The sequence below is a fragment of the Sinohyriopsis cumingii genome, chromosome 2 (genome assembly GCF_028554795.1).
Source record: "Sinohyriopsis cumingii isolate HCF-2022 chromosome 2, ASM2855479v2, whole genome shotgun sequence".
NCBI lineage: Eukaryota > Metazoa > Mollusca > Bivalvia > Unionida > Unionidae > Sinohyriopsis > Sinohyriopsis cumingii.
The window spans coordinates 5853360-5877013 of record NC_142962.1 but is presented as its reverse complement, the minus strand read 5'-3'; the positions used below and the strand labels follow the sequence as shown (position 1 = coordinate 5877013).

General features: G+C 37.2%; 2 protein-coding genes across 6 annotated transcripts in view; one reads left to right on the top strand and one right to left on the bottom strand.

The window, feature by feature from the left end:
• The window catches only part of LOC149804282 (interferon-induced protein 44-like), a 74872-nt gene extending 63979 nt beyond the window's left edge, over positions 1–10893 (top strand). For all 5 annotated transcript variants that reach the window (XM_089938385.1, XM_089938366.1, XM_089938359.1 and 2 more), the window contains one exon: positions 8170–10893. In XM_089938385.1, the coding sequence (XP_089794511.1) occupies positions 8170–8483 (314 nt within the window). In that variant the 3' untranslated portion in view covers positions 8484–10893. The remainder of the gene's footprint in view (positions 1–8169) is intronic.
• Positions 10894–22077: 11184 nt separating this feature from the next.
• LOC149804281 (protein CFDP2-like) lies at positions 22078–22950 on the bottom strand. Its single transcript, XM_089932122.1, has one exon. It carries the CDS (start codon positions 22948–22950, stop codon positions 22078–22080), a length of 873 nt encoding a protein of 290 aa, XP_089788248.1.
• Between the last annotated feature and the right edge of the window lie 704 nt (positions 22951–23654).

The following is a 23654-nucleotide window of genomic DNA, read 5'->3' as shown; positions in this document are numbered from 1 at the left end:
TCGGTGATGAATCAAGGTATTTAAATGTTGGTAATTATGCTTCTGTGATCGCATAGTGTCTGAGATAAAGCTGTTTATTTGTCGTTGCATAAAGATGTGAAATATCGGCAAATTTATCTCCTGTAGCAATCGTTGTTTCCATAATAATTCGATTGGCATATTTGAGATCGGATACGACTTGATTTAGATGTTGGTATCGTTTCAATGATTTGCTACTATAGATCATTGTTTGGATATTCTCGTTTGTAACTTTGAAACAACTGACACAGTTTTCAGGCGTAATAGCATCGACGTACGAATTAATGTTTTTCGCCGACTTGTGGCTTAATATTATCATCATAATGATAGAAAGCTCTAAGTAGCTTCAGTTGTCTTTTACCATCACTCGCAGTAAATTAATCTTTCTCAGGATGTAATGGCGACCCGTCAATACTAATTCGTTGGAGTCGATTCATCCAGCTTCATGGATGATTTTTTCGATACTCTGGAAGGGAAGAAAATATTCGTTTATCCGAAACATAATCAGATCGTTGAGAGAGAGGGGTGCTTCTGGTGCTTTTGGTTGTACTTCTGGCCATCCTAACACAGTTCAGATCGACGACTGATATATATCTACGGCATAATCTGGCGTTGATATTTCTCACCGGGTTGATAATGTTTTCTCGTGAACCGTGATAGCGATCTTGGATTCTTTTATGATAGATTTAATCGTGAGTTGGAAGTCACTATTGATCTGTTCTATTTGATAACAGCCCGTATGAATAACAACAACTTGCCAATCGGGGGTTCCATCAGACTTATTTGTATACGCAAATACCACTGAATTATTTGCTTGCAACCCACCGAATGACTTTGCTCTAATATTTGGCCAGCTGTAATATACTCGCAGTTGTGGCTAAGGCTATTTCCTTGGTTGGAATTTCCGTTTAAAAGCTAACGTCAAACTCAGGCTTGGTTGAGCTCGCTGACATCACCATGGTTGTAGGTGGGGTTGTATCAGCGACTTTTTGTTCAAGCAATGGATCTGATTGATCTTGCGACATTATTTTTTAAGTCAGAGATCTAAATACCTGTCTTTGTTGGAGACCGCGGTGTCTGCCGCTGTGATTCTACCTTGATAGAGTCAGTGAGTTGTTTTCCAGTTGTTTCGTGATAAACCTTAATCATTTCTGCGAATTCGTAATTTGATATTGTTTCATCATTGAGCCCTGGTGATATCAGCGATGATAATTTGGCGTGTGTGCTTGTTTCCGGTGATAGCAACGTTGTATATTTTTGTAATTTATCAGCCGTGCACGTATTTCTTTTCAGCGATGATATTAAGAATACCAGCAACGCCGGTTATAACTGCAACATTAATTCCTATTCCTGGTGCTATTGTGTGTGTGGTTGAGAATGGTCCGAGTATAGCTACTGTTTCAGCGTCTGCGACGGATTCAGAGTATACAATTATTTCATTAAGAGCTACACGTCTGCGGTACTTTGTTTTGTTTTACTGTATATGTATCAATGATATTTTACAGTTGGGTATGCCATAAACACGCTTGCTCGTATCTGAAACGGTGCACGTCAGTTGGGGTTACCAGTAATTGGTTCATTATGTAGATTACTAACACTTTAAGTGGTTGGTATATTAGCGACAAATTATATACACCAGCATTACAGCACGCCAAGGTCTTTTCTTTCGGGTTTCACCACAAATGTTTCCTCGTCGTTTTGCTCCAATATCACTAACATAGATCCAGAATATCCGTTAAATGGATAACACCGTGCAATTCTGGTAGATATTGTAAATGTTGTAGCGCCGAGTACTGAGAACCTGTAGATTTCGGTAACCTTAGTGGTATGTTTAATGGATTTATTGAGTGATGTCCATAATGCTGACCCAGAAGCTACTATATATACTAACCATCGGTAATCTCTTTCATGTCAACGAGGTTAATGTCGATGACTGCTAAACTCCCAAATAATTCATGAATGGCTCTACGAAATTTTTTAAATGATGTTACATGATTATCAAATTCAGATCTAAACTTAGTCATTCCATTATTGAGTGTCATTAACGAGGTCAGCATCAGGGTGTTGAATTTGTCGACGTATTTCTTCATTGCCTTGTCATCGTTCGATTCTGGTTCTCCAAGACCAGTAATTGTATTATTATCCTTATTAAGAGAACCAGTAATTGCATCACCAATTTTAGCAAGGCATTTACTGATCTCAATTCTCTGACAGTAGCATCATTGCTGTCCACGTATTTTATTTGTGCCATATAATCGTCTGACTTTGGTTCTCTCACATTGATAATTGTATTTCTGCTTATGTTGAGATCGCCATACATAATGTCTCCAGTTCTTTTGATACGTCCATTAATCTCTCCCATTAGTGTTCAGAGTTTTTGATATTACAATTTTTAGCAAAAACCACTAAGTTATTTTCGGTCGCATCTGAAACCCGCAGAATAATATCTGCCAACGGGATATTGGTCGTCTTTAATCGTCCTTACTGATCCTGAAAAACAACTTCATTTTGGTCCACTTCTGCAAGACGCTAAAGATTAGCGAGCTCATCCTTAACGTCTTCAAGGGTTACGTATTTGAATAAGTCATCTATATATATTATAAATACAGTGATTATCTCACGCTCTCAAAGTACGATTGATCCAATCACTCTACACAAACATTCACAAATTGAAAAATGAAAATATGATTCATGTAATCTTACGTAATTAAAATCATTTTAATTCGTCCACCAACACCTTCAAACAGCATTGTTTTGTCTGAGAATACAACAGCCATTGCTCTGTCATTAGCAATATCTCCTCTTACCACACGAGCTCGAAAGTGTATATCAACTACAGATTGTCTAAATAAGATCATATGTTCCAGCGAAAAGTAATAGACCGAATACAGATTTGTAAAATCTATTTGTGATATTTATAGACCAGAATCAATCTTTTGATCACGTCCAATAAATGTCATCAAACAATGATATGTTATCAAAATTCAGCATCATGTCATCAGCTGGTCATTGATATCTATTTATTCTAAGTCAAACTTCACCAAGTTTGTCAAGTGGCATTGTGCTATGTAATTGTGAGTTTATTCTAGCATATCTTGGGACGCAACGAATATATCTCGCGATGTAGAAACACCTTGTTGTGATGCTATCTGCCTTGTTAATAAACCATTAATTGTACTTTGAACACTACATTTGGTCATCGTCGACCATGCTAACGTTGATTTAACCCCCGAGTCCACAAGAGAGAGCAGCCGTTGTTTTTCAGCGAGTGATGGAATCATTGTTGGCATCCACAATGAATGTGTTGTCAGTATTACTTTACCTTCATCACCGATAGGACACCAGATTGTGAAAATAACCTTTCTGACATTTCTACAAAATCCAAAGATATGTGACAGAGGAATTGCACATGAAAATCTTTTACTTACATCTTTAAATATTGATCGAGGTGTTGCGAATCCTAAGTTGAATTATGGATTAGTTCCGTGAACCACCGGCAACACATCAACGTCAGCGCCGTCGGCAAAGTTTCTTGTTCTTCTTATGTCATACTGTCTGTTCTTAGGGTGGTTAGTAGTATCCTTCGCAAACATCGTTGACGGACCAACTGGTCTTGAATAATCACCCGAATATTTTGCATGACCCAATATCGTCGTGGCAACTTCGACGTTTTCCTGGAATGGTTCAATATTTCTTCCCTCGATGCTATACGTTGCACTGTCAAACAACGCCGTGATGTCATTATTAACAAAACCAACTCTAACATCAGCTTCATATTCAGTATCATGTGATTTTAGAATTTCACGTTCTTCGTCAATAAATGCTGCAGCGGGTAAAAAATATCTGCTTGTATCCTGAGCGTACAGTTCATTTATTCAACGCTGTTTTAGCTCTCATGCATCATGCGAATAATATCGATAATCACGTACCGATTCATCTTCGAGGACTGGCGCATCCATGTCTAATGCGGGATCATACACACGCTTGAACATTATTATGCTTACTATCGCCTAACACGAAGACCACTTTCTGCTATTAGACTAGCAGTTATACTGTTTTCTTTTTCTGGTTCTACCAGTGGTAGAGGTACATCAGAGAACTGCTTGTTTTTTTATTTGCAGCTTGATTTATTATTTTCCTAACATTTGCATAACTTCGGTGCTGGATACTTGCTGAGGTTGGACAGCTGGCGGTCTGATTATCAATCGTGCTAGTCTATCCAGTCTTTACCAGCATCATCATCAACAACAACAATACCTTTATCACGAACAATGTCTATAGCTTTCATTACCAGTTTTTTTGCAATCGGTATTGCGTTTGGGGCTATCCTTCTGAATAAATCCTGAACAACATCACCGAGCCGTAGATCGCTTTATATGTTCGTAATCATGAACATTTATCACCCTGACCATTACGTCTACGTTGAGAATTATATATTGTCATAATATTTTCATGTCACGGATCTAATTGCATCAATCACTGCGGTAATCATCGACGATTTCATCGTCATCGATGAGGAGCCGATAAACATTAATGTCCATGATACTGCCTGGGAATAATCTCTGACGAATAGCAGCTGCTTCATTAAGGATTTCTAGGGAATTATTAGTGGCTCACCTTCCACCAGTCAGAATTTATAATTTTATCAACATCGGCAAGAACATTATTCGAACAAAGTTATCAAGGCCACCGTTGACAAACCACTTCCAGTTTTGTATTACCTTTTGATAAGTCTGATTCCATTTTTTTGTTTTTGTTTTTCATGCTCGTTTACTTCCCGTTTAAAATTATTGTAATTTTCATGTTCAAGTCTGACCTGCAGAATAGTATTAGCGACGCGATATACATTTAAAATCCAATTGTCACGTATCAATTTTAACATATTCGGGTTTTACATAATTGTGTCTTTCATCGTATACATACGCGGCAACATCTTTAATTTGGTTTGGATTCCTGATAGCGGCAATACCTGACGGCATAATTTATCTATTGCAACAGTTTCATTTTTTAGAGGCGGCTGAATTTCAGGTTGTGGGTGAGGAGGTTGAGAGGGTGGTGGTTGAGTTCTTTCGTCTGATTCTTCTTCCTTAATAAGGGGTGGTCCAAATGGCAATTTTTCGGAAGGTAACATATCTCCGAGAAATGGATTTCTTTTAAGTTCTTCGACTTGTCTCACAAAATATAAACATTTATCCCTATATTGTCAGTAATTCTAGATATACCATAGCACAGTCGAAATAAAAAGGAACCCAATCTTTTTCTCAAAACACTGGCGGTGTTTGGATCTAATAATTTAACACGATTTGAATATCCTATTTCGTCAACCACTATAGTTCTCTCTCAAAGTAGTTTACGACCTTCTTCGGTAAATCGGGCTGGTGGTTTTGGTTTTGGTCATGGTTTGATGCAACAGTATGCTTCTCATCGCCTACCTCCTCATACAGTTTGTTTGTAACAAGATAGAAACAGAGTGGGTTTTGGATTAAATGAATAACGCAAACGCAATGTGATGGACGATGGAAATTTATAAAATTAATATATATATATATATATATATATATATATATATATATATATATATATATATATATATATATATATATATATACGATTGATCCGGTCACTCTACACAAACATTCACAAATTGAAAAATGAAAATATGATTCATGTAATCTTACGTATGGAAAGTGAGATTCAAAAAACCTCATGGACTGCAAATACGTTTCAAATAATAGTAAGCAGTGTAAGAGAGATTCACATAATCTCACGTATGGAATAAGATTAAAATTCAAATAATCTCAAGGAATTCAGATATGTTTCAAATAATAGTATGCGCTGTAAGTGTGATTCACATAATCCCATATAATATGCAATGTAAGCGAGATTCACATAATCTATGAAATACAAATAAGATTCAAAATAATGTAATTTATTTGAAAATGTACTCAACTGGAACAAACATATGACTCTTGACACTTTGGGTTGGCCGACACTTTTATCGGCCGCTCACACCCTTCACGGATCCACCACATGTACAGACAGACATACGTAGACACACAGACAGCATATAGCACCCTTGTATTGGCTACGTCCACATTCGTGGCTCCACCACGTGTACAGATACACGTATGCACATACATATATACAGCACGCAGCGCTAAACAGCTACAGTCAGCCTTACACAGCTACAGTCAGCCCTAAACAGCTACCGTCAGCCCTATACATCTTCAGTCAGCTCTAAACAGCCCTGAACAGCTTCAGTCAGCTCTAAACATGCATGAACAGCTACAATAAAACCAAGCTGGTCATAATAATGGGATCTGAACAATCTTCAGATATAAGCTAATACATTAAACTCTAATAGCAACTTGTAATTCAAAGTTCACAACGTTTCAAATCTGCGTACTAGTAAATGCATCATTACACGAAACGGCATTAAAACCTGAATAAGCTTCACATATCAAATAAAATATGAATTTAACACTTACCCCTATGGCTGGAGAACACAATGCAGAGCGTACACTCCTTGACAAGATCCAAAACGACCAGTGTCGGTTAGAAATGGAATCTACTATGAATCCATAGGAGAGTGTGTAATAGTCAGGTTAAAATACCCGTGTATACTGTGCTATTAGTGTCTCTCGCCGAAAGTAATTTTCTACGAGATACGCGCTAGTACAGTCGCTTGCCTGGAAAAACAATTATTCGCCCTAGCTAACGTTGTACGCATGTACAACGAAACAATGGTCTTATCGTTCTAAGGCAAAACCAAGTTATTTCTTGCCTTATTAGGTGACTTTGGTAATACCCTCAATTGCTTGTTGTTTTCCTTCTTGTAATTGCGGTTGAGCAGCAGCTATTTCATCTGGAAGTTCTCGTATAAAATATTTTTTTGTTTAGTTCATTATATTTTTCCAGTTGCTTTAGCGGTTTTCTCTAACGTGGGAAGAAGACCTTTGGTAGCCTTTGTAACCGGTTTAAATAATTCTGCTATATCCTCTGCAAATTCCACTTGAGCCTACTGACGCTGTTTTAGTTGCTACTTTACAGAATCACGGACGGAAAGATATTTGTTAATTTCCTCAATTGGCTGTCGAGCTAGTTTATCTGTACGAGATTCCATGGTTAGCGTTATTATTGATATATTGCTACAGCAGGGAGGGTGACAACCAACAGTGAATGTCGGGATCGGCAAGCGAAGACGCATACAAATTTGACACACAAACGTCAAAATAAAGCAAAACTGCGCTAACCCTGTCAGAGACCTCGGTTTAGTGCAACACTGTTAGAGGTATCGGTTTAACGTTATTGACTCTTGTCTGTACATTTTCATAGGAAGCTTTATTTTCAACCAAAATAAAAACTTCTAAAAGCGGATCTATTCACCCTCCCCGATGTTTAACGTTGTTGACGCTTGCATTTTCATTTTTGTAGGAAGCTTTATTTGTAAAAATAAATCCTACGAAACTTTGGTCTGTTCACCTCCTCTCCTGCTGGTCGCGTTGTCTTTTTCTGTATAAATTTTCCCACCTCCACCCCATCATACCTCCCTATATATAATTGCTATATGCTATCTTGTTGTAAATGATATGTTTTTTCACCATTTGCTCACATTTTAGGCGGTTGTATCTCTTACAAGCGTATACGGCTTCTACAGTCTCATTGTTTTATAATGCCGCTTGTCTCGGTGTTGAAATTGTTAGCACCTTTACTAAACGTATTTTGTTCGAACAGTTATATTTCTGTAAATATGTAGTTTAGGTTTGAGTCTGCTCAGTATATAATTTACGGCGGTTGCAGTCTCAGAAAATTTCTGTATTATATGCTGTATCTCATTATTCGGTTTCTTAGCACGTTCACTCTGTTGACTTTGTCCAGATTGTTATGCTGTAAATATATAGCAAATGTTTGGTTAACTAATATCATTATGTTCCATTCAAAGTCAGGAAAGTGGCCAGCAATGACAATGACTTGCACCCTATTTCTACATGCGGAAGAACACATACACACAGAGATCTGTATATATATATATATATATATATATATATATATATATATATATATATATATATATGCAAGTTGAGATAGAGAGCGAAGGAGCAAAGTCAAAAGAGATTCAAGTCATTGTGATTATAATATGTATATTAACAGGACTACCGCGAGTGGTTCTGCTGACGAAGATTGATAAACTATCAAAGGCTGTGCAGGATGACGTGTCCAAAGTTTTTGAGAGTGAAGAAGTCAAAGAGGCGGTAGATAAAGCATCACAGATGATTGGTGTGCCACGCGGCAATGTTCTCCCCATCAAGAACTACGAGAATGAAATATGCCTAGACGACGGCGCCAGCTGTCTGGCCCTCTTGGCTCTGGACCAGATTATCAACTTTGCAGAGGACTTTTTGGCTGACCAACCTGATGTGGTCGAAAAGGTTGATAGAAAAGCATCCAATCGAAATATTGACTAGTGTAATTTTTATTATATTATGGCACTGGTACCATAGGAAGGTTTACTTATACTGTTATTTTCATATCAACCTATCATCATCTGTATATCCATAACTGATTTTTCTTCTTTTTTGTTAATTGTGCTTGCATTTCATTGTCAAAAATAATTCAAAAGTGCAATGTAATCTAAGGTGGCCATTGAAAGGTAATGGATATTGTCTCCAATTTGACGTAGTTCCAAAACATTTACAGATTTACTAGCATAACACGTAATATAAATGTATTAGACTGAGCTTAATTAACATAACCTATAAGTGTATTAATCTAGATGTACTTATCTTTCAAAACTTAAATTAACTCCGTGGAATCATTTCGACTCTTAGAGTGATAAATCAGATAAACCATTTCACGTTGGCTTCAGCACAACAAGATTTATGAACTGATGAAATTCTTAAATACCTGGATCAAAACAAACTGATATACAAAATTAATAACTGGAATCTGCATTCGTCATGTCTTGTCTAAATCTCAAAGGAATTTCGTTACACTCAGAATCGGTCAAACCTTTGACAGTGAAAAACAGCATGAAAATGGACCAGAAACATTTTGTAACCAAATTTGTTTTCTGTCTCTTTGTAAACGACAACATTGACATGTTTTCTTCACACAAAGTGGTTGACTTGATGAACGCAATTTTCGATTACAAATGCCTCAATAAACACATAAGTGGTGCTGTAAACACAGAAAATCTGATTCAGGATATAAAAACACAGTATGTTATACAGCTTTAAGAAAAGATGACGATCTATTGTTTCATTGCAGGAATAAGTATCAATTTAGATGTGCGTGAACATACATTATGCGCCCTGTACATTGCTTTCTGTGAGAAAACTGACAGAGTTGAAATGAAAGTTTATTCCACTTACCTAAACAGCAATTAGTTGATGACTCTGAAACAAATAACCGTTTGTTGTAACTGATATAATTCATCAGTTTGCGTGTGTTTTTAACGACTCTTGTCATAAATAGAAGAGTATCAAGACAAAAGAAAACACGAACTCCACTAACCCATGTGCATTTAAATATAAGAGGGCATTAACTTCATATACAAGTACAAGATCTTTTGCGTGTATTGGAATGCTAAAAGTACAACGCATACATTTACTCACAATAATCAACCGGTTACACAGAGCACGGAAAATGGCTCATGTAACTGAGAAAAACTGCATGCAGAGCCGCAGTGAACTTGTGCAGTAAATGGAATGAATAATATCAAATCTTCTTCCTTCAATGGCGGTCCTAGTGTTAGTAAGTGGAAGAAAATGGCTGCCCTGGAATTGGTAAGTGAAAGGATCTCTGTTTTCACTATGTTTGCAAGTAACATGCATTATCTGAGCATTATTCTTCCTGAAACAAAGATGGATTTTGCTGAGAATGAATAGTAACCATGTGCTTTGTATTTAATGTGGCGACCTTTTAATAGTGCATGCTAAACCTGATAAATGATAATGTATCAACACTGCAACAACTATGAATTGATAGACCACGTATCATAAATTCGAACAGTATTTTAGCACATACATGTTTAATCCTAAATACTGTTTGAGTGTCTTCATGCTTAACTACTAACTCATCTTAGGGTTTAACAACAAGCACAACCGCATCGCTGTAACTTAGTTTGACATAATGAAATCTTGTTGTCATAGTTGATCTGTTCAACTTATGTATTTAATATATATTATTAAGATTGAAAACTTAAGTGGTAAATGTCTCTATATGTTGAAAGAAATAGTTTGGAGATCTTACATGAAACAAACTTTTGTACTTGACTTTGCTAACTTACATATATTTTGATTGAATTCATTGCAAATTATGTAAACAGTTTCAAGCGATTATGATATATGCAGTGGTGTAGAGCAAAATAAACCATACATATGGGCAGCTAATTAAAATATGTCATAATGAGTGAAACACGTTTACCATAATCGAAAATGCGTCGATTCGCAAAGTACTACTGCATCGAAGCTATCTGCACTTTGCAGGTCAATCAATTTTAAAACAACAAAGAAAGTGAAATGTAGTAATTCTTTGTTTAAATTCTTTGTTTCGTAAATCTAAGCGATACATTGGCTACCTTAGCGTGACCAATTTAGCCTCTATAAAGGATATTCATGTCTTCGCTCGTGTCATATATAGCGTCGATAGCGCTAGTACACGCAGTGAGAAATGGCACAGGTTCGTTTTTCATTGCTGACTTTTCTTTCTTTCTTTCTTTTTCTTATGTTTTATTTTAGTTATCAGATTGCATAGTATTCTAGTATCGTGTGTATTTTTGTGAAGTGTTTCAAAAGTTTTTTCAAGTAGAACCTGTTATCTTTAGCTTCATATGTATGCTTGCGTGAATGGGAGTAATAAAGTCTTTAATCATAATGTAAATGGTTTGCATTCTTTGTCTCTCAATAAATCAACCTTGTACATTCTTTTCGTAGAAACGCCCTTTAACATTCGCCAGTAGAATAACTATATAATTGGTGGGGATGCTTTGGGTTTTTCTTCCGTGCTTTTCGTGGGGGGGGGGTCCTCCCTTTCTTTTCTTTCTGTATAATTCACTGCTGTGTAACGTTTTCGATTAACCACCCTTGTGCCGTACGTTTAACACTGAAGTCTTCATAAGTTTATCAAAATGTCCACAGATTGTTTGGGTGTTTTTTCGAATATACATTATTTAAGACAGATGAAATAAGTGGTTTTTTTTTTACTTCTGTTGCCACTAACTATGACGTGACCCGTTCAATAATCCTCTCCAAGTCAAGTGTTTTTAGTTTTTAATGAGTGTTGATTGTACGTTACAGACTTCACCTATGGAAATAATAATAAGTATTAATAAGGCATCCTTAAATAAAATTTGACGTCATTCAGCAAGCCATGCAAAACTCTGTAGAATGTTTTTAAATATCATTCTTCTTACAAAAATATTTTGTGCTTAGACACTGACCTATAACGTTACAAATATTATTTGAAGTTAACTTAAGCAAACTTTGTATATGTAAATATCATGATAAAAAGTAGAAAACAAGGAATAGTTGCAGAATTTCATACAGCAACTGAGTAGTCATTTTGTGGTTACTTGCAGTCGTTGCGTGTGGGAAATAAACTCTAACCTGAAAATCAGCTCCTAAGTTCCTTTCACTGTTATCTATTCAACCTGGGCTCGTGGGGAGACAATGCAACCACACGACTGGAATTTCCTGGACTTGGTTCAGACACAAATAAAGGTTATTTTTGTTACCCACTATTTTCCATTGAAAATAACCCTGCATTTTTGCAATATTGTTTGCAGATCAATACACCCAGGTTATATCTTTGCCTATCTCTCTTTTATACAGGTCATCAAGTCTTATACTTTTTATGGTAATCTGAATAATTTTTTTAAGTAAAATTTTACTATATATGCCGCTAAAAGAAAAAAAAAACAAGAAAACGTTATGCTTGTTACATGTTGTAAGTAGTGCATCACGAGCGTCTCGAGTCACTTGCTATTATTTGTAAACGCGCATTAATAATAATATGTTAATAACAGCAGTGGTGTAACCAGTCGACTCAAAGTACACAAGTTCTACGCATGATAAAATAGAAACATAAAATCATTTGATATTATTACTATATTATCATGGATACCATATGAAAACACCAATAGATAATTAATATAGCTTATAAGAATTACTTTTAACTTTCATCACTTCTAATTTGGAAAAGTTCAGTAGTCAATGGTACGATAAGTGTATAGCTCTAACAAAGTGTGTAATGACTGAGGAGATTTCTAATTCATCATTTCTTGGAAATTTATATTTTATGCGTTGGAAATGTGGCAAGTGTTCCTATTGCTAGTGCAATGATACGCTACATGGAAATCTTGTAGAATAGAGTGTGGACTGATGCTGAATATTTCCGACTGGTAACTGCATGGGTTTTCGTTTGCAATTGCACTATTATGATCGATGCCATTGGGGCCGATTAAAGGTGTTTGACAAAGTTTGAAGAACACAGTTCTGATATAAAACATTTCTGGCTGTTGTCGGCGTGCATTTTGATGGTTCTTGAGAGATTTTGTTTTTATGTAGGCAGCGATGTGTATAGCCTGTTTGTCTGGTACCAAAGTTTGCTCTGCCAGGAGAGGAGAGAAGCTGAAATTCTGCTCTTTTGATACGTGTGGACTAGGAAAGTCACTGTCTGCTGACCAGCAACATTCTAGACATATATCAGGTACGTACTAACGAGTGCATAAACTGTAAATCGACTGACGTTAGACAAAAATCAAAGATCACCGTACTCCAAATAGTTTGGTACTTTGATTAATTCAGGTGGTCGTGGTTTGTTTATAAAGGTTATCAAAGAAAGTAAACTTTTAGATTGAAATACAAGTTACTTAGTTCGTAATATGTTCATAGCTCTTTGAAAGCGGAATCATGAACACCCAATTTTAATTGGGAGACGTGAAATATTGAATGTAAAAACTGTGTTTCTCACTTGTATCGGTAAAAGTTTACGTTTAATTTTAAGTTCTTGTGTTGTTTTATTTTATATATCCAACTTAATAACTTTCGCGGCAGTTAATGATTCATTAACATAAAGATTAGATTAAGTAATTATTAGATTTTGAGAATATAAAGGGTTTTAATAACTACCATTCAATGCAGCTTGTCAAACAAACTAAATAAATCCTGGCGTTAAATAATTATTAAAAATATTTTCCCAATAAACTAAATGTAAGTTCCGTCAAAACTTTTACTATTAATAGAATAAGATTTAAATGGATATTCTATGTGAGCTCGAGTTCGCAATAAAAATGGTTCGTCTAAATACAACTTTTACTATTAATAGAATAAGATTTAAATGGATATTCTATGTGAGCTCGAGTTCGCAATAAAAATGGTTCGTCTAAATACAACTTTTGCTATTAATAGAATAAGATTTAAATGGATATTCTATGTGAGCTCGAGTTCGCAATAAAAATGGTTCGTCTAAATACAACTTTGATTAATGTCGATTCCAGTTAAAGGCAATCTTATATTACTAGTTGTAAACGTCGAGTTTTCTGTTGTTTAGTGTTGTGTTTTTATAATTATTTTTTTTACATTATTAAAATATTTCTTTAAATGAATATCTTCAGCACTATTTGGAAATGTTTGAACAAATAAAATCTTCAGTAAGAAAGTTGGATAATATTACATCATCTGATTAATGGTAAAGAAATGTGTTACTATTATTTGGATGATAAGGAAGATATTGTACATATTTATTTTCAATACTTGTTTGATGATAAAAGGTTTGAATCTGAAAAGATTCTACAGCAATTTGACTGTTAACTCTACTAAATAAAACAAGATTTTGTAAAGCAAATTTTCATCTGTATCATTAAAGAAAGCCATTTGTAATTTATATCTTCTTAAAATATAAAGTCCTTTTTTATTATGGATTGTTTTCAAAAATTCACTAATCAATTTGTATCATTTTTGAAAAGTTGAGTGGCTTAATAAATAACAGAAAGTCCATAGTTATATGATAAAGTAGATTTAAATTTCAATGTCACGCTGTTTGTATTAAATTGCAATCAGATTGAGCATCATCAAATACAGTATAAACAGCATGAATAGGAATGGCAAATAATGTACAAGGTTTAATAAATGTAATAATTATAATGATGAAAACCACTTTTCATATAAGTATGGCCAAAATGAGGCAAGAAATAAGTTTGATAAGGTAAAAAAACAATTACAAAAGTCTTTTTAATGGGTTCGGAATGATATAAGTGATTTTTAGTATACACTGACAATCAACTTCTCAAAAGGCATTTGGCTTTTAATGTTTGCTCCTACTAAAGCATCTTCCTTCACAGAAAGATAAAATACCGCTCCGGTGGCCTAGTGGTTAGAGCGTCCGCCTCGGATGCTGGAGGTCGTGGGTTCGATCCCTGGACGAATCATACCAAAGACTTAAAAAATGGTACTAACATCTGCCTCCCTTCGCTGTCAGTAGTAAGAGGTTAGTGTTAGGACTGGTCGGCCTGGTGTCAGGATGATATGAGTGGGTGTATCATCATTCTATATGTTTGAGGCATGATTTCCCAATGGTAAACTCAATATGAAGTGTCATTGCAGACATCGTGGCGATATGTATGAAAAATTGTTAAAGGTACGTTAAAATTCCAAATCACACACACACACACACTATTCAGAGAAAAAAGTAAATCGCTTATGTGCTTGCATTATAAGATTATTAAAAATAATTGGATAATTAATTGTTAAACCTTGACGTAATTGTTCTTTATGTGCTACACATAAACTCCATGCCCTGAACGTAATTCTAATTTCCATATATCAGGTTGGCCCATGAAAATGTTACACCTTTATGAACTAAATAAAGATAAAATGTCGTTTCCCAAGTTTTCTTTTTAATCCTATTTGTTCGCCAGTAAAACCTGTATATAAATTTAATCTAAAAGACGGTTGCAAACTTGGTTTACATTCAATAAAATTACATTTTTGTTTCTTAACATTTTTAAATTTAAATCTATGGATTATATAGTAACATTGTATTAAACATATTCCTTTTAAAAGAGAATGGTCTTTAAAATGTGACTTTAATTGGTATAATAATTGGATTGTTTTCTTTTCAAAAGTTGAGAAGCAATTAAATGAATCCCCCCCATCACTTATTAAATAATCTAACCTTGAACTGAACTTAAATAAAAATCGTGTGCATTATTTTTAGGAAGAAGTTTTAAATTTGTATAAAGCCTCAATGTCGGACTTCTCAAAGTAGTTATCAGTGTATCTACATGCCTTATATAAGCCCACTATTGCTTCAAATGCAGGTATTGTACTATCTACATAAATATGCTAACTCCGCAAGTCTCTTCTGATGTGCTTCACATTGACAAAGTCAGTACTTGGCTGATGCAGATCACTTTCATACGATTTGCCCCAGGTGTATTGTGATCATTTAAACTAGTGTCTAATATTGCATGCTGTTTTTTGCCAGTTTCAATGTATCTGTACTTGTAAATGTACCTTTCTTATTTGACTATTGTTAATATCACTGTTAATTATGTAAAGGAATACGGTAATTTTTCCCTTTTTTATTAAATTCTTGGGTTACAACATCTGTTCTCTTTGTGCATTAGCTTCAATACATTCTATTTTGTTCAACCACCAAGCTGATGTGAGCCCTATTTTGTATCTTAAAACTAAAACCATCGAGTGAAGTCCACATGGTGGCCCCTGGCATCCACAATTTAAATTGAACAGCCCAGTCTGAAATTTGTTCATTCAGTTTCCACTGAAGAAACTTTACTCAAGGGTTATCCATACCATTAATGTCTGTGAGCTTCACAATCCAGCTGTGACCTTTGTACAACCCTTGTGTGTCCTTTCAGTTACCTCTGAATCACTCACTGAATGACCCAAACTTCATCAGTATCGGTATACTTTCCCTCAAGGGAATTATATGCTTATAAAATACAAAGTTAACTGGATCTGTTTTTTGTTCAGTATAAAAAAGTGCAAAACTAAAACAAAGATAAGAATAATCAATACAAGCAGAATAAATAAGCCAAAGTAACATGCATAATAATAATCGAAATTATTATAAATAAAATACAAATCCTATAATTATACGTTTTTAAACCAACGGGAGATAATAATAATAATAATAATAATAATAATAATAATAATAATAATAATGATAATGAGGACTTTGTGTAGCGCCTAATCTTTAAGCTCTAAGCGCTTTTCAACATTAGACATCATCTATAAGATAAAAAAACATATAACGATATGATTACAAAAACAAACACCATGAAATAAGAAAAGATTTAAAAACATTCTGAGAAAATTTAAGGTAGGAAACATTATTAGGTCTTTCAGTTTGTTCTTGCAGTGGAAATAAGTGAGTTTTGAGAGCCCTCTTGAATGTGATCACTGTGTCTTTGTGTCTAAGTTCAGTGGGCAATTCATTCCACGTTGCTGGGCCCTGGTATGCAAAAGAACGCTGTCCGTATGACTTTGTTTTCATAGTGGTAATAATGAGTATACGATTGTCAGAAGAGGAGCGTAAGTATCTTGCTGGTGTGTACACATGGGTGAAGACGGATAGGTATGTTGGACTAGAGTCAGACAGTGAAACGTAGCACAGAGAACAAATTTTGTGCTTGATTCTGGATCCAATGGATAGCCAGTGTAGGGTACAGAGCAAGCAGGGAGGTGGGCTCTGATCGTGGTACTCTAAGTATGATCCGAGCAGCTGTGTTTTGAACTTTTTTGAAGTTTCTGGAGCAGATATTGAACCAGACAGAATTGAGTTATAATAGTCCAGTCTTGAAAGTATTAATGAACACACAAGTGTTTAGTGGCGTCAACTGAAAGATATTTGCGAATTGAGCTGATTCGTCTCAGCTCAAGATATGCAGCCTTGCATATGTTCATGACATGTTGGTGCAATGTGAGAGTACTGTCCAAAGAAACACGTAGGTTTCGTACTGATTGTGTGAATTTAATGTTGGTGTTGCTGATATTTATTGTTTGAGGTAAAGGATGTGTATGAGAAAGTCTTTATGTTGTGATCAGAATGGCCTCAGTTTTATCATCATTCATCTGCAGCTTGTTACATGTCATCCATGATTTCACATCAGAAATGCACCTCTATACACCGTGGGTGGTAGCATCAACTTCAGATGGGTTGCTAGATTTGTATATTTGGGTGTCATCAGCTTACAGTTGGTGAGACACTGGATGATGATCTATGACACTTGAGAGTGACTGAGTGTACAGAATGAAGATAACAGGTCCAAGAACAGACCCCTGTGGAACACCACAACATAGATTAACTGGGCCAGAGTGTATTCCATTTGCAGCTACAATTTGTGTCATGTTGACCAAGTAGGACTTGAACCACAGTAAGGCTGTATCATGAATGCCAAATACATGCTGGAGACTTGAAGTAATATATCATGGTCTATTGTGTGAAATGCTGCAGACACATCAAGGAGGGTGAGGACTGTAATCTTTCCGCTATCCAACGCAGAGAGAATGTCATTAACTACTTTTAGAAGAGTGTTTGAATTTAGATGAGATACAAGCTGGAATAGAACAACCTTTTCTAAGATTTTTTATATGAATGGGAGATTAGAAACTGGGCGGTAGTTTTTTTAAATCGTTATGGTCTAGTGTTGGTTTCTTCTGCAGAGGCTTTACAATGGCAGTTTTGTAAAATGATGGGAATTCCCCGGATAAGGGAGAGGTATTAATAACATCAGTTAGTGATGGCAATACTGGATCTAAGCACTCAAGCAGCAGTGATGATGGAATTGGATTAAGTTCACATGACTTTGGTGCACTCTTCATAAGGATTGTACGCACGAAATCCATAGAGACAGGTTCAAATGCTGCTAATGGTTGCTGCTCAAATTCTGTATCGCAACTGTATTGTGACGACGAGGCAATTGAAATTGTGGTGTCAAGCTTATCTCTAATGGTCTGTACTTTGTCACGGAAGAAATTTGCAAACATGTCCGGAAGGTCGACTGGAGAGAAGGTAGTTGGAAGTGGTGTTGATTTGTTCCTTGACATTAGCTTGTTAGTAATCTCGAAGAGCTCTTTGCAGCTGGAACTTTCCATGATCTTAGTATTGTAGTGGGCTGATTTCGCTGCATGGACTATATTTATGACATTCGTCTTAGCGGCTTCATAGATTTGCTTATGAATAGTGAGTCTGGTGGAAAGCCAAAGCCTCACAGCTGTACGGCGGTCTCTTTTAGCAGTGCGAAGTTGGTCCCTAACACTGCTACACCATGGAGAACACTTTTGAATTGATACTCTGCACTTGGTAGCTTGGGCATGTTTGTCAAGTAATGAACTCAGGCAGTTATGGAGTTGTTCTGCGGTAGGAGGTAAGCAAGTTGTTAGTTTAGCTTGGATGTCGTGCATTAGTTTGGTTCTATTTATCATACGGAGGTTTCTTAGTAGCAGATAAAGGTGGAGGGTTAGGGACTGATACGTCAAGATGGCATATAATGCAGAGGTGATCTGACGCAAGGTCATGGGATACCAAGGAGGACCGTAGAATGTTATTATCAGGTCTATGAAAAATCCCGTCTAAAATGTGACCATGTTTATGGGTGGGATGGTTAACTGACTGTTTGAGGTTGAAAACAGTAATGGAATCTATGAGTTTTTATGTATTTGGGTTTCCGGGAAAGTCAAAGTGAAAGTTGAAATCTTCAAGAATAATCAGGTTGCCACCTATCGAATTTCCATAGTCCAGGAGTTTTGGAAACTGCTCCAAATAGTAAGAGTCAGCCAGCTTGTTTTTTTCTACTAGGAGGAGGGCGGTATAGGCAGACAAAATGTACAATTATAATACATACATAAATCAAGAAAGCAAAAAAAAAAATGATATTATGGATATATTTTATCATTCATTATCTTTTTTTTACATTTAAATAACTTAATTATAAAATGAAAAGACATATAAACCAACACAAAAGATCTAAATATTTTAGCAAACAATGTTTCGTTTATGTTAATGATGATAATGATGTGGGTTCTATACTGGATGCATCGATCCAACTATCAAATTTTTAGACCAAAAACCTAACAAAAGTAGTAATACCCTCTTTTTTTCTTTTTTTTAGATCTACTTGTGACAACTTTATCAACTTCTAAGTAGCATTTGGATCTGTATCAGCGTCTGACATTTCCTATTCATTAACAGGACCTGGCAATGGATCACCTGCATAATGTTCAATTTTATAACACTTCTAAAGTTTCTAATAGATAAGTGTTCAATAATAAACTTTTCTTCAGTCAATATTTGTTCATAATCTCTTTGAAATGTTCTTTATTTACAACTTAAATTTACATGGTTTCTAATGTGAAGAAAAAAAATGTTTTCTTCTTGCATATTTTCTCTTTACTCAACATTTTCAATGTCCTTTTCTTCGGTTTTCCTATATTTATTCCAAATTACGTAGAGTAGAACCGGTCTTGAAAGACAACCACTTCTCTCAGAACATGTCATAACACTTTAGAAACAATACATCTGTACATGGAAATCATGGTCTCTCGAAACAGGTAGTCTCTCAAGACAGGTTTAGCTATATTGGGCATTGTCATCAATTTCAATGGGTTTGTAACCATATAAACTAGGAGGATGTGCAGTATTTAAAGTTTGAGCAAAGTCGTATATCTGAATATTTAAAAGTTTACTTATCTTCAAAGTACAACGAAGTAAATTTAGAAAAGTCAGCTTTGTATTTGTTAAGACTATCAACCTTTTGTGTAAGATTGTTTGAAAAAAGATTAATAAATTCACTACCTCAGTATGTGATATTATTGGGGCTTTTATTATTGTTTTATTCTAGAACCATTTCAAATGCATAAATAATACTAGTGGGATGTTTTTAATGGTTGTACTAAAGTGTTACATGAAAAAGCATCTATAATAACTAACAAAAATATGTAATCTTTATTAAAATCGTTTAAATTACTTACATATGCTCAATCTCCATCCCACGGTAATCAATCAATCAATCAATCCTCTCTGCACCATCTGGTGCTTGAGGCGACAGCAAGGGAGCACCATTTTGGTCTGTCGGCTGCTGTTATGGGGGCGGTCTGCAGGGTGAGACCTCTGATCTTGAGTTCTCGCTCCACGGTTCGACGCCAGGTCTCTTTGGGTCTGCCACGGTTCATTTTCCCCTGTGGAGTCAATCTCAGTGCCACCCTTGGTAGTGAGTCAGTGTCCCCATTCTTCAGACGTGGCCGAGCCGTCTCCATCTATGAGTTGCAATGGTCGCAGCGACGTTGCTTGCGCCCGCTCTGTGCCGGAGTTCCTCGTTCGAGGTCATGTTTGGCCAGAAGATCCTCATGATCCGTCGCAGGCACTTAGTCTGGAAGACTTCGAGCTTGCGTTATATGTTAGCAGTGGTCTTCCAACACTCTGACCCGTACAAAAGGACGCTCAGCACATTGCTCTTGAAGATACGGATCTTCGTGTGGGCGCTGAGGTTTGTTGTCCTCCAGATGGGTTTCAGCATTGCGAAGGCCTGGATGGCCTTGCTGATTCTTGTGGTGACTTCCCTTGTGCAATCACCATCCGTGGCGACCTTGCTGCCCAGGTACGTGCATTCGTCTACTTCTTGCAGAGGCTGGTCGTTGATCGCGATTGGGTCGCCCACTCTAGTGTTCTTCCTCAAGACATGTATCTTCCCTATGTTGACTCGAAGACCTATGGTGCTTGCTGTCTGTACCATCTGTTGTGTCTTCTGTTGGATATCCTGGTGTATGCTTGCCTGCAACCGATGTCGTCGGAATAATCCAGGTCATCCAGCATTGAGGTCAGCGTCCACTGTTTTCCTTGCCTCCTGCCCTATGTGGTGCGGCACATGATCCAGTCAATGGCCAGTGAGAAGAGGATCGGCGAGAGAATGCATCCTTGCTTCACTCCGGTTTCCACCTTGAATGGTTCAGTGAGTAGGTTGTTGTGTGTGACTCGGCACTCAAAGTTCTCGTAGAGGGACCTGATGACGTTGACAAATTTCTGGGGGAGACCGTAGTGTCGAAGGATCTTCCACAGAGAGGCTCGGTGCAGGCTGTCGAAGGCCTTCTCAAAGTCCACAAAGACCACATAAAGTGATCCATTCCACTCATGGGACTGCTGAAGGATCTGTCTCAGAACAAAGATGTACTCGATGCAGGATTTGCCCTTCCTAAAGCCTGCCTGTTCCTGGTGTAGGATGCTGTCCACAGCTTTTGTGATGCGTTGGAGAATGATGGGACTAAAAATCTTACTTGAAATGGATGGTAAGGTGCTTCCTCGCCAGTTGTTGCAGTTCCCCAGATTTTCTTTCTTGGGAAGTTTGACGATGATTCCTGTTTTCGGTGTTTCTTCACTATCCCATATCTTTTGGAGGCTCTGGCAAAGAAACTGCGGTGTCTTTGTGTCTTCTATCTTCAGCATCTCGGGACATACTCCATCATCGCCAGGTGCCTTCCCATTCTTCAGCTTGTGGATGGCCTGCTTGACCTCCTCAACAGTGATGTCGTCGCAGTTGATGTCAAGGTCCTCCTCTGCTTCAGGAATGGCAGCGAGTACTGCTGGGTCTGGGCGATTCAGTATGGACTCAAAGTGTTGCTTCAATCTCTTCAGCTTCTCCTCCTCCACTTTGACATGAGTTCCATCTTCATCTCTCACTAAAAGGTTGTGGTGCTGGCCGTAGTCGCCTTTCAGCTTCTTGGTGTTCTGGTACACCGTCTTCATGTCTGTCTGCTCTGCTGCTGCCTCCGCCTCCTTTGCCAGTCTCTCTGTGTATTCTCTCCTGTCTCTCCTTGCTGATTTCTTCACCTCCTTGTCTTTTCCTCTATACTCCTTCGAAATTCTCTCTTTCAGTCTTGGTGACTTGGAGTCCAAAAGTCTCTTCTTAATCTTCTTCTCCCGTTTATGCGAGCCCACGTCCCTACTGATATCCACTCTGTCTTCTGACTATTCCTATAACCTAAAACTACTTCTCCTGCTTCCTTCATTACTCTGTTGAAATTGTCTATGGTCAGCGCTGTATCATCTTCTAGAACACAGCCTATTCCTTAGGGCCAGCCTAAACTCTTCCTTCCCTTTTGGATCTTTCAGCTTGGCCACATCGAAGCGCTGATTCCTGGAGACCCCTATCCTAACTTTCGTAAGCTTCAAAGTCACCTTGGCCACCAGAAGACTATGGTCCCTGCCGATGTCAGCGTGTCGCAACACTCGCACGTCCTGCAGGGAGTGTTTCCATCGGCCGTTGATGATGATGTGGTCGATCTGGTTCTGAGTTATACCGTCTGGTGACGTCCATGTGAGCTTGTGGATGTTCTTGTGCTCGAACAGGTTCCTTCCTATAACCAAGTCATTCTCTTCACCAAGGTTGACCAGTCTTTCCCCGTTGTCGGTCATCACACCTACTCCATGGCGCCCCATGGTCCTCTCTCTGTCTTTATTGTCGCAGCGGGCCCTAGCGTTGAAGTCGCCAAGTAGCAACAGCACGTCATGTCGAGGTACGTCGTCTAAAACGGCTTGAAGAGCGTCGTAGAAGGTGTATTTGTCCTCTTCTTCCGCGTCGTCTACTGGTGCATAGGCCACAACAACAGACAGTTTGGCGTACTTGGAGTTCATCCTGACGTACACGAGGCGCTCGTTCACTGGCTTCCACTGTAGAACGGTATTAGTCTTGTTATTGCTGATAATGATGGCGACCCCCTCCCGGTGGTCATTGTTCTTCCTTCCGGACCAGATGATTACTTCACCGGAGTTCAACTTCTGCTTGCTGGCACCAGTCCATCGTGCTTCTGTTACGCCCATGAGGGTCAAGTGTAGTGATTCAACTCGCTCACTGCTTGCTCCAGTTTTAAAGTCTGGTTGAGCGTTCGCACGTTTCAGCATCCAACTCTGATCCATGCTTTCGGCGTCAGGAGTTCCGCTATCGGGATGGGGAGTTCCTTGCGGTTTTGTTCTCCATCCGTCATAGAGCCGGTTACCTGGTCCGCTTCGCTCCCAGCGCCGGTTGTCGTTTGTTCCCTTGTTGTTGCTTCCGTAGCAAGAGTTGTATTTACCGAGGTCGAGTTGCTAGCCCCACGCCCAACCCTCCTCCTTTTTCAAATGGGCTTGGGACCTTGCTTGGCGGAGTTATATATATATATCACTTTATTGGCTCTTTTAGCTTTTGTACAAAATTTGTTTGTACTGAATAACAAGGTAAGTTTTTATATCCAATTATTTTTAAATTCATATAAACTTTCTTTGCAGACTCTATCTTTTAATAACTAAATAATCTCCAGACTGTTTTGCAATATAAAACATGATTTCTAATTCTTTTTTCTATAAATCCTTGTTTAATCATTGTGTATTAAAATAAAAAATCATGTAGTTTATACTTCTTTACTTGTATTTTATACTGCAAAAACATTTTACGTCTTTATGTGTCAAATAAAAATAATTTCTAGCACGACGAATTACCAAACATTACATGTAGCAAAAAGCCATAATACCTACCAAGGAAGAAAATCAGATTAGCAGTTTCCTTTATATAAAATTTCAATCATTATACTGTACTTGTCTTTGTTTTATCACACATGCTCTTGGGAAAAAAAATCTTGACTTTT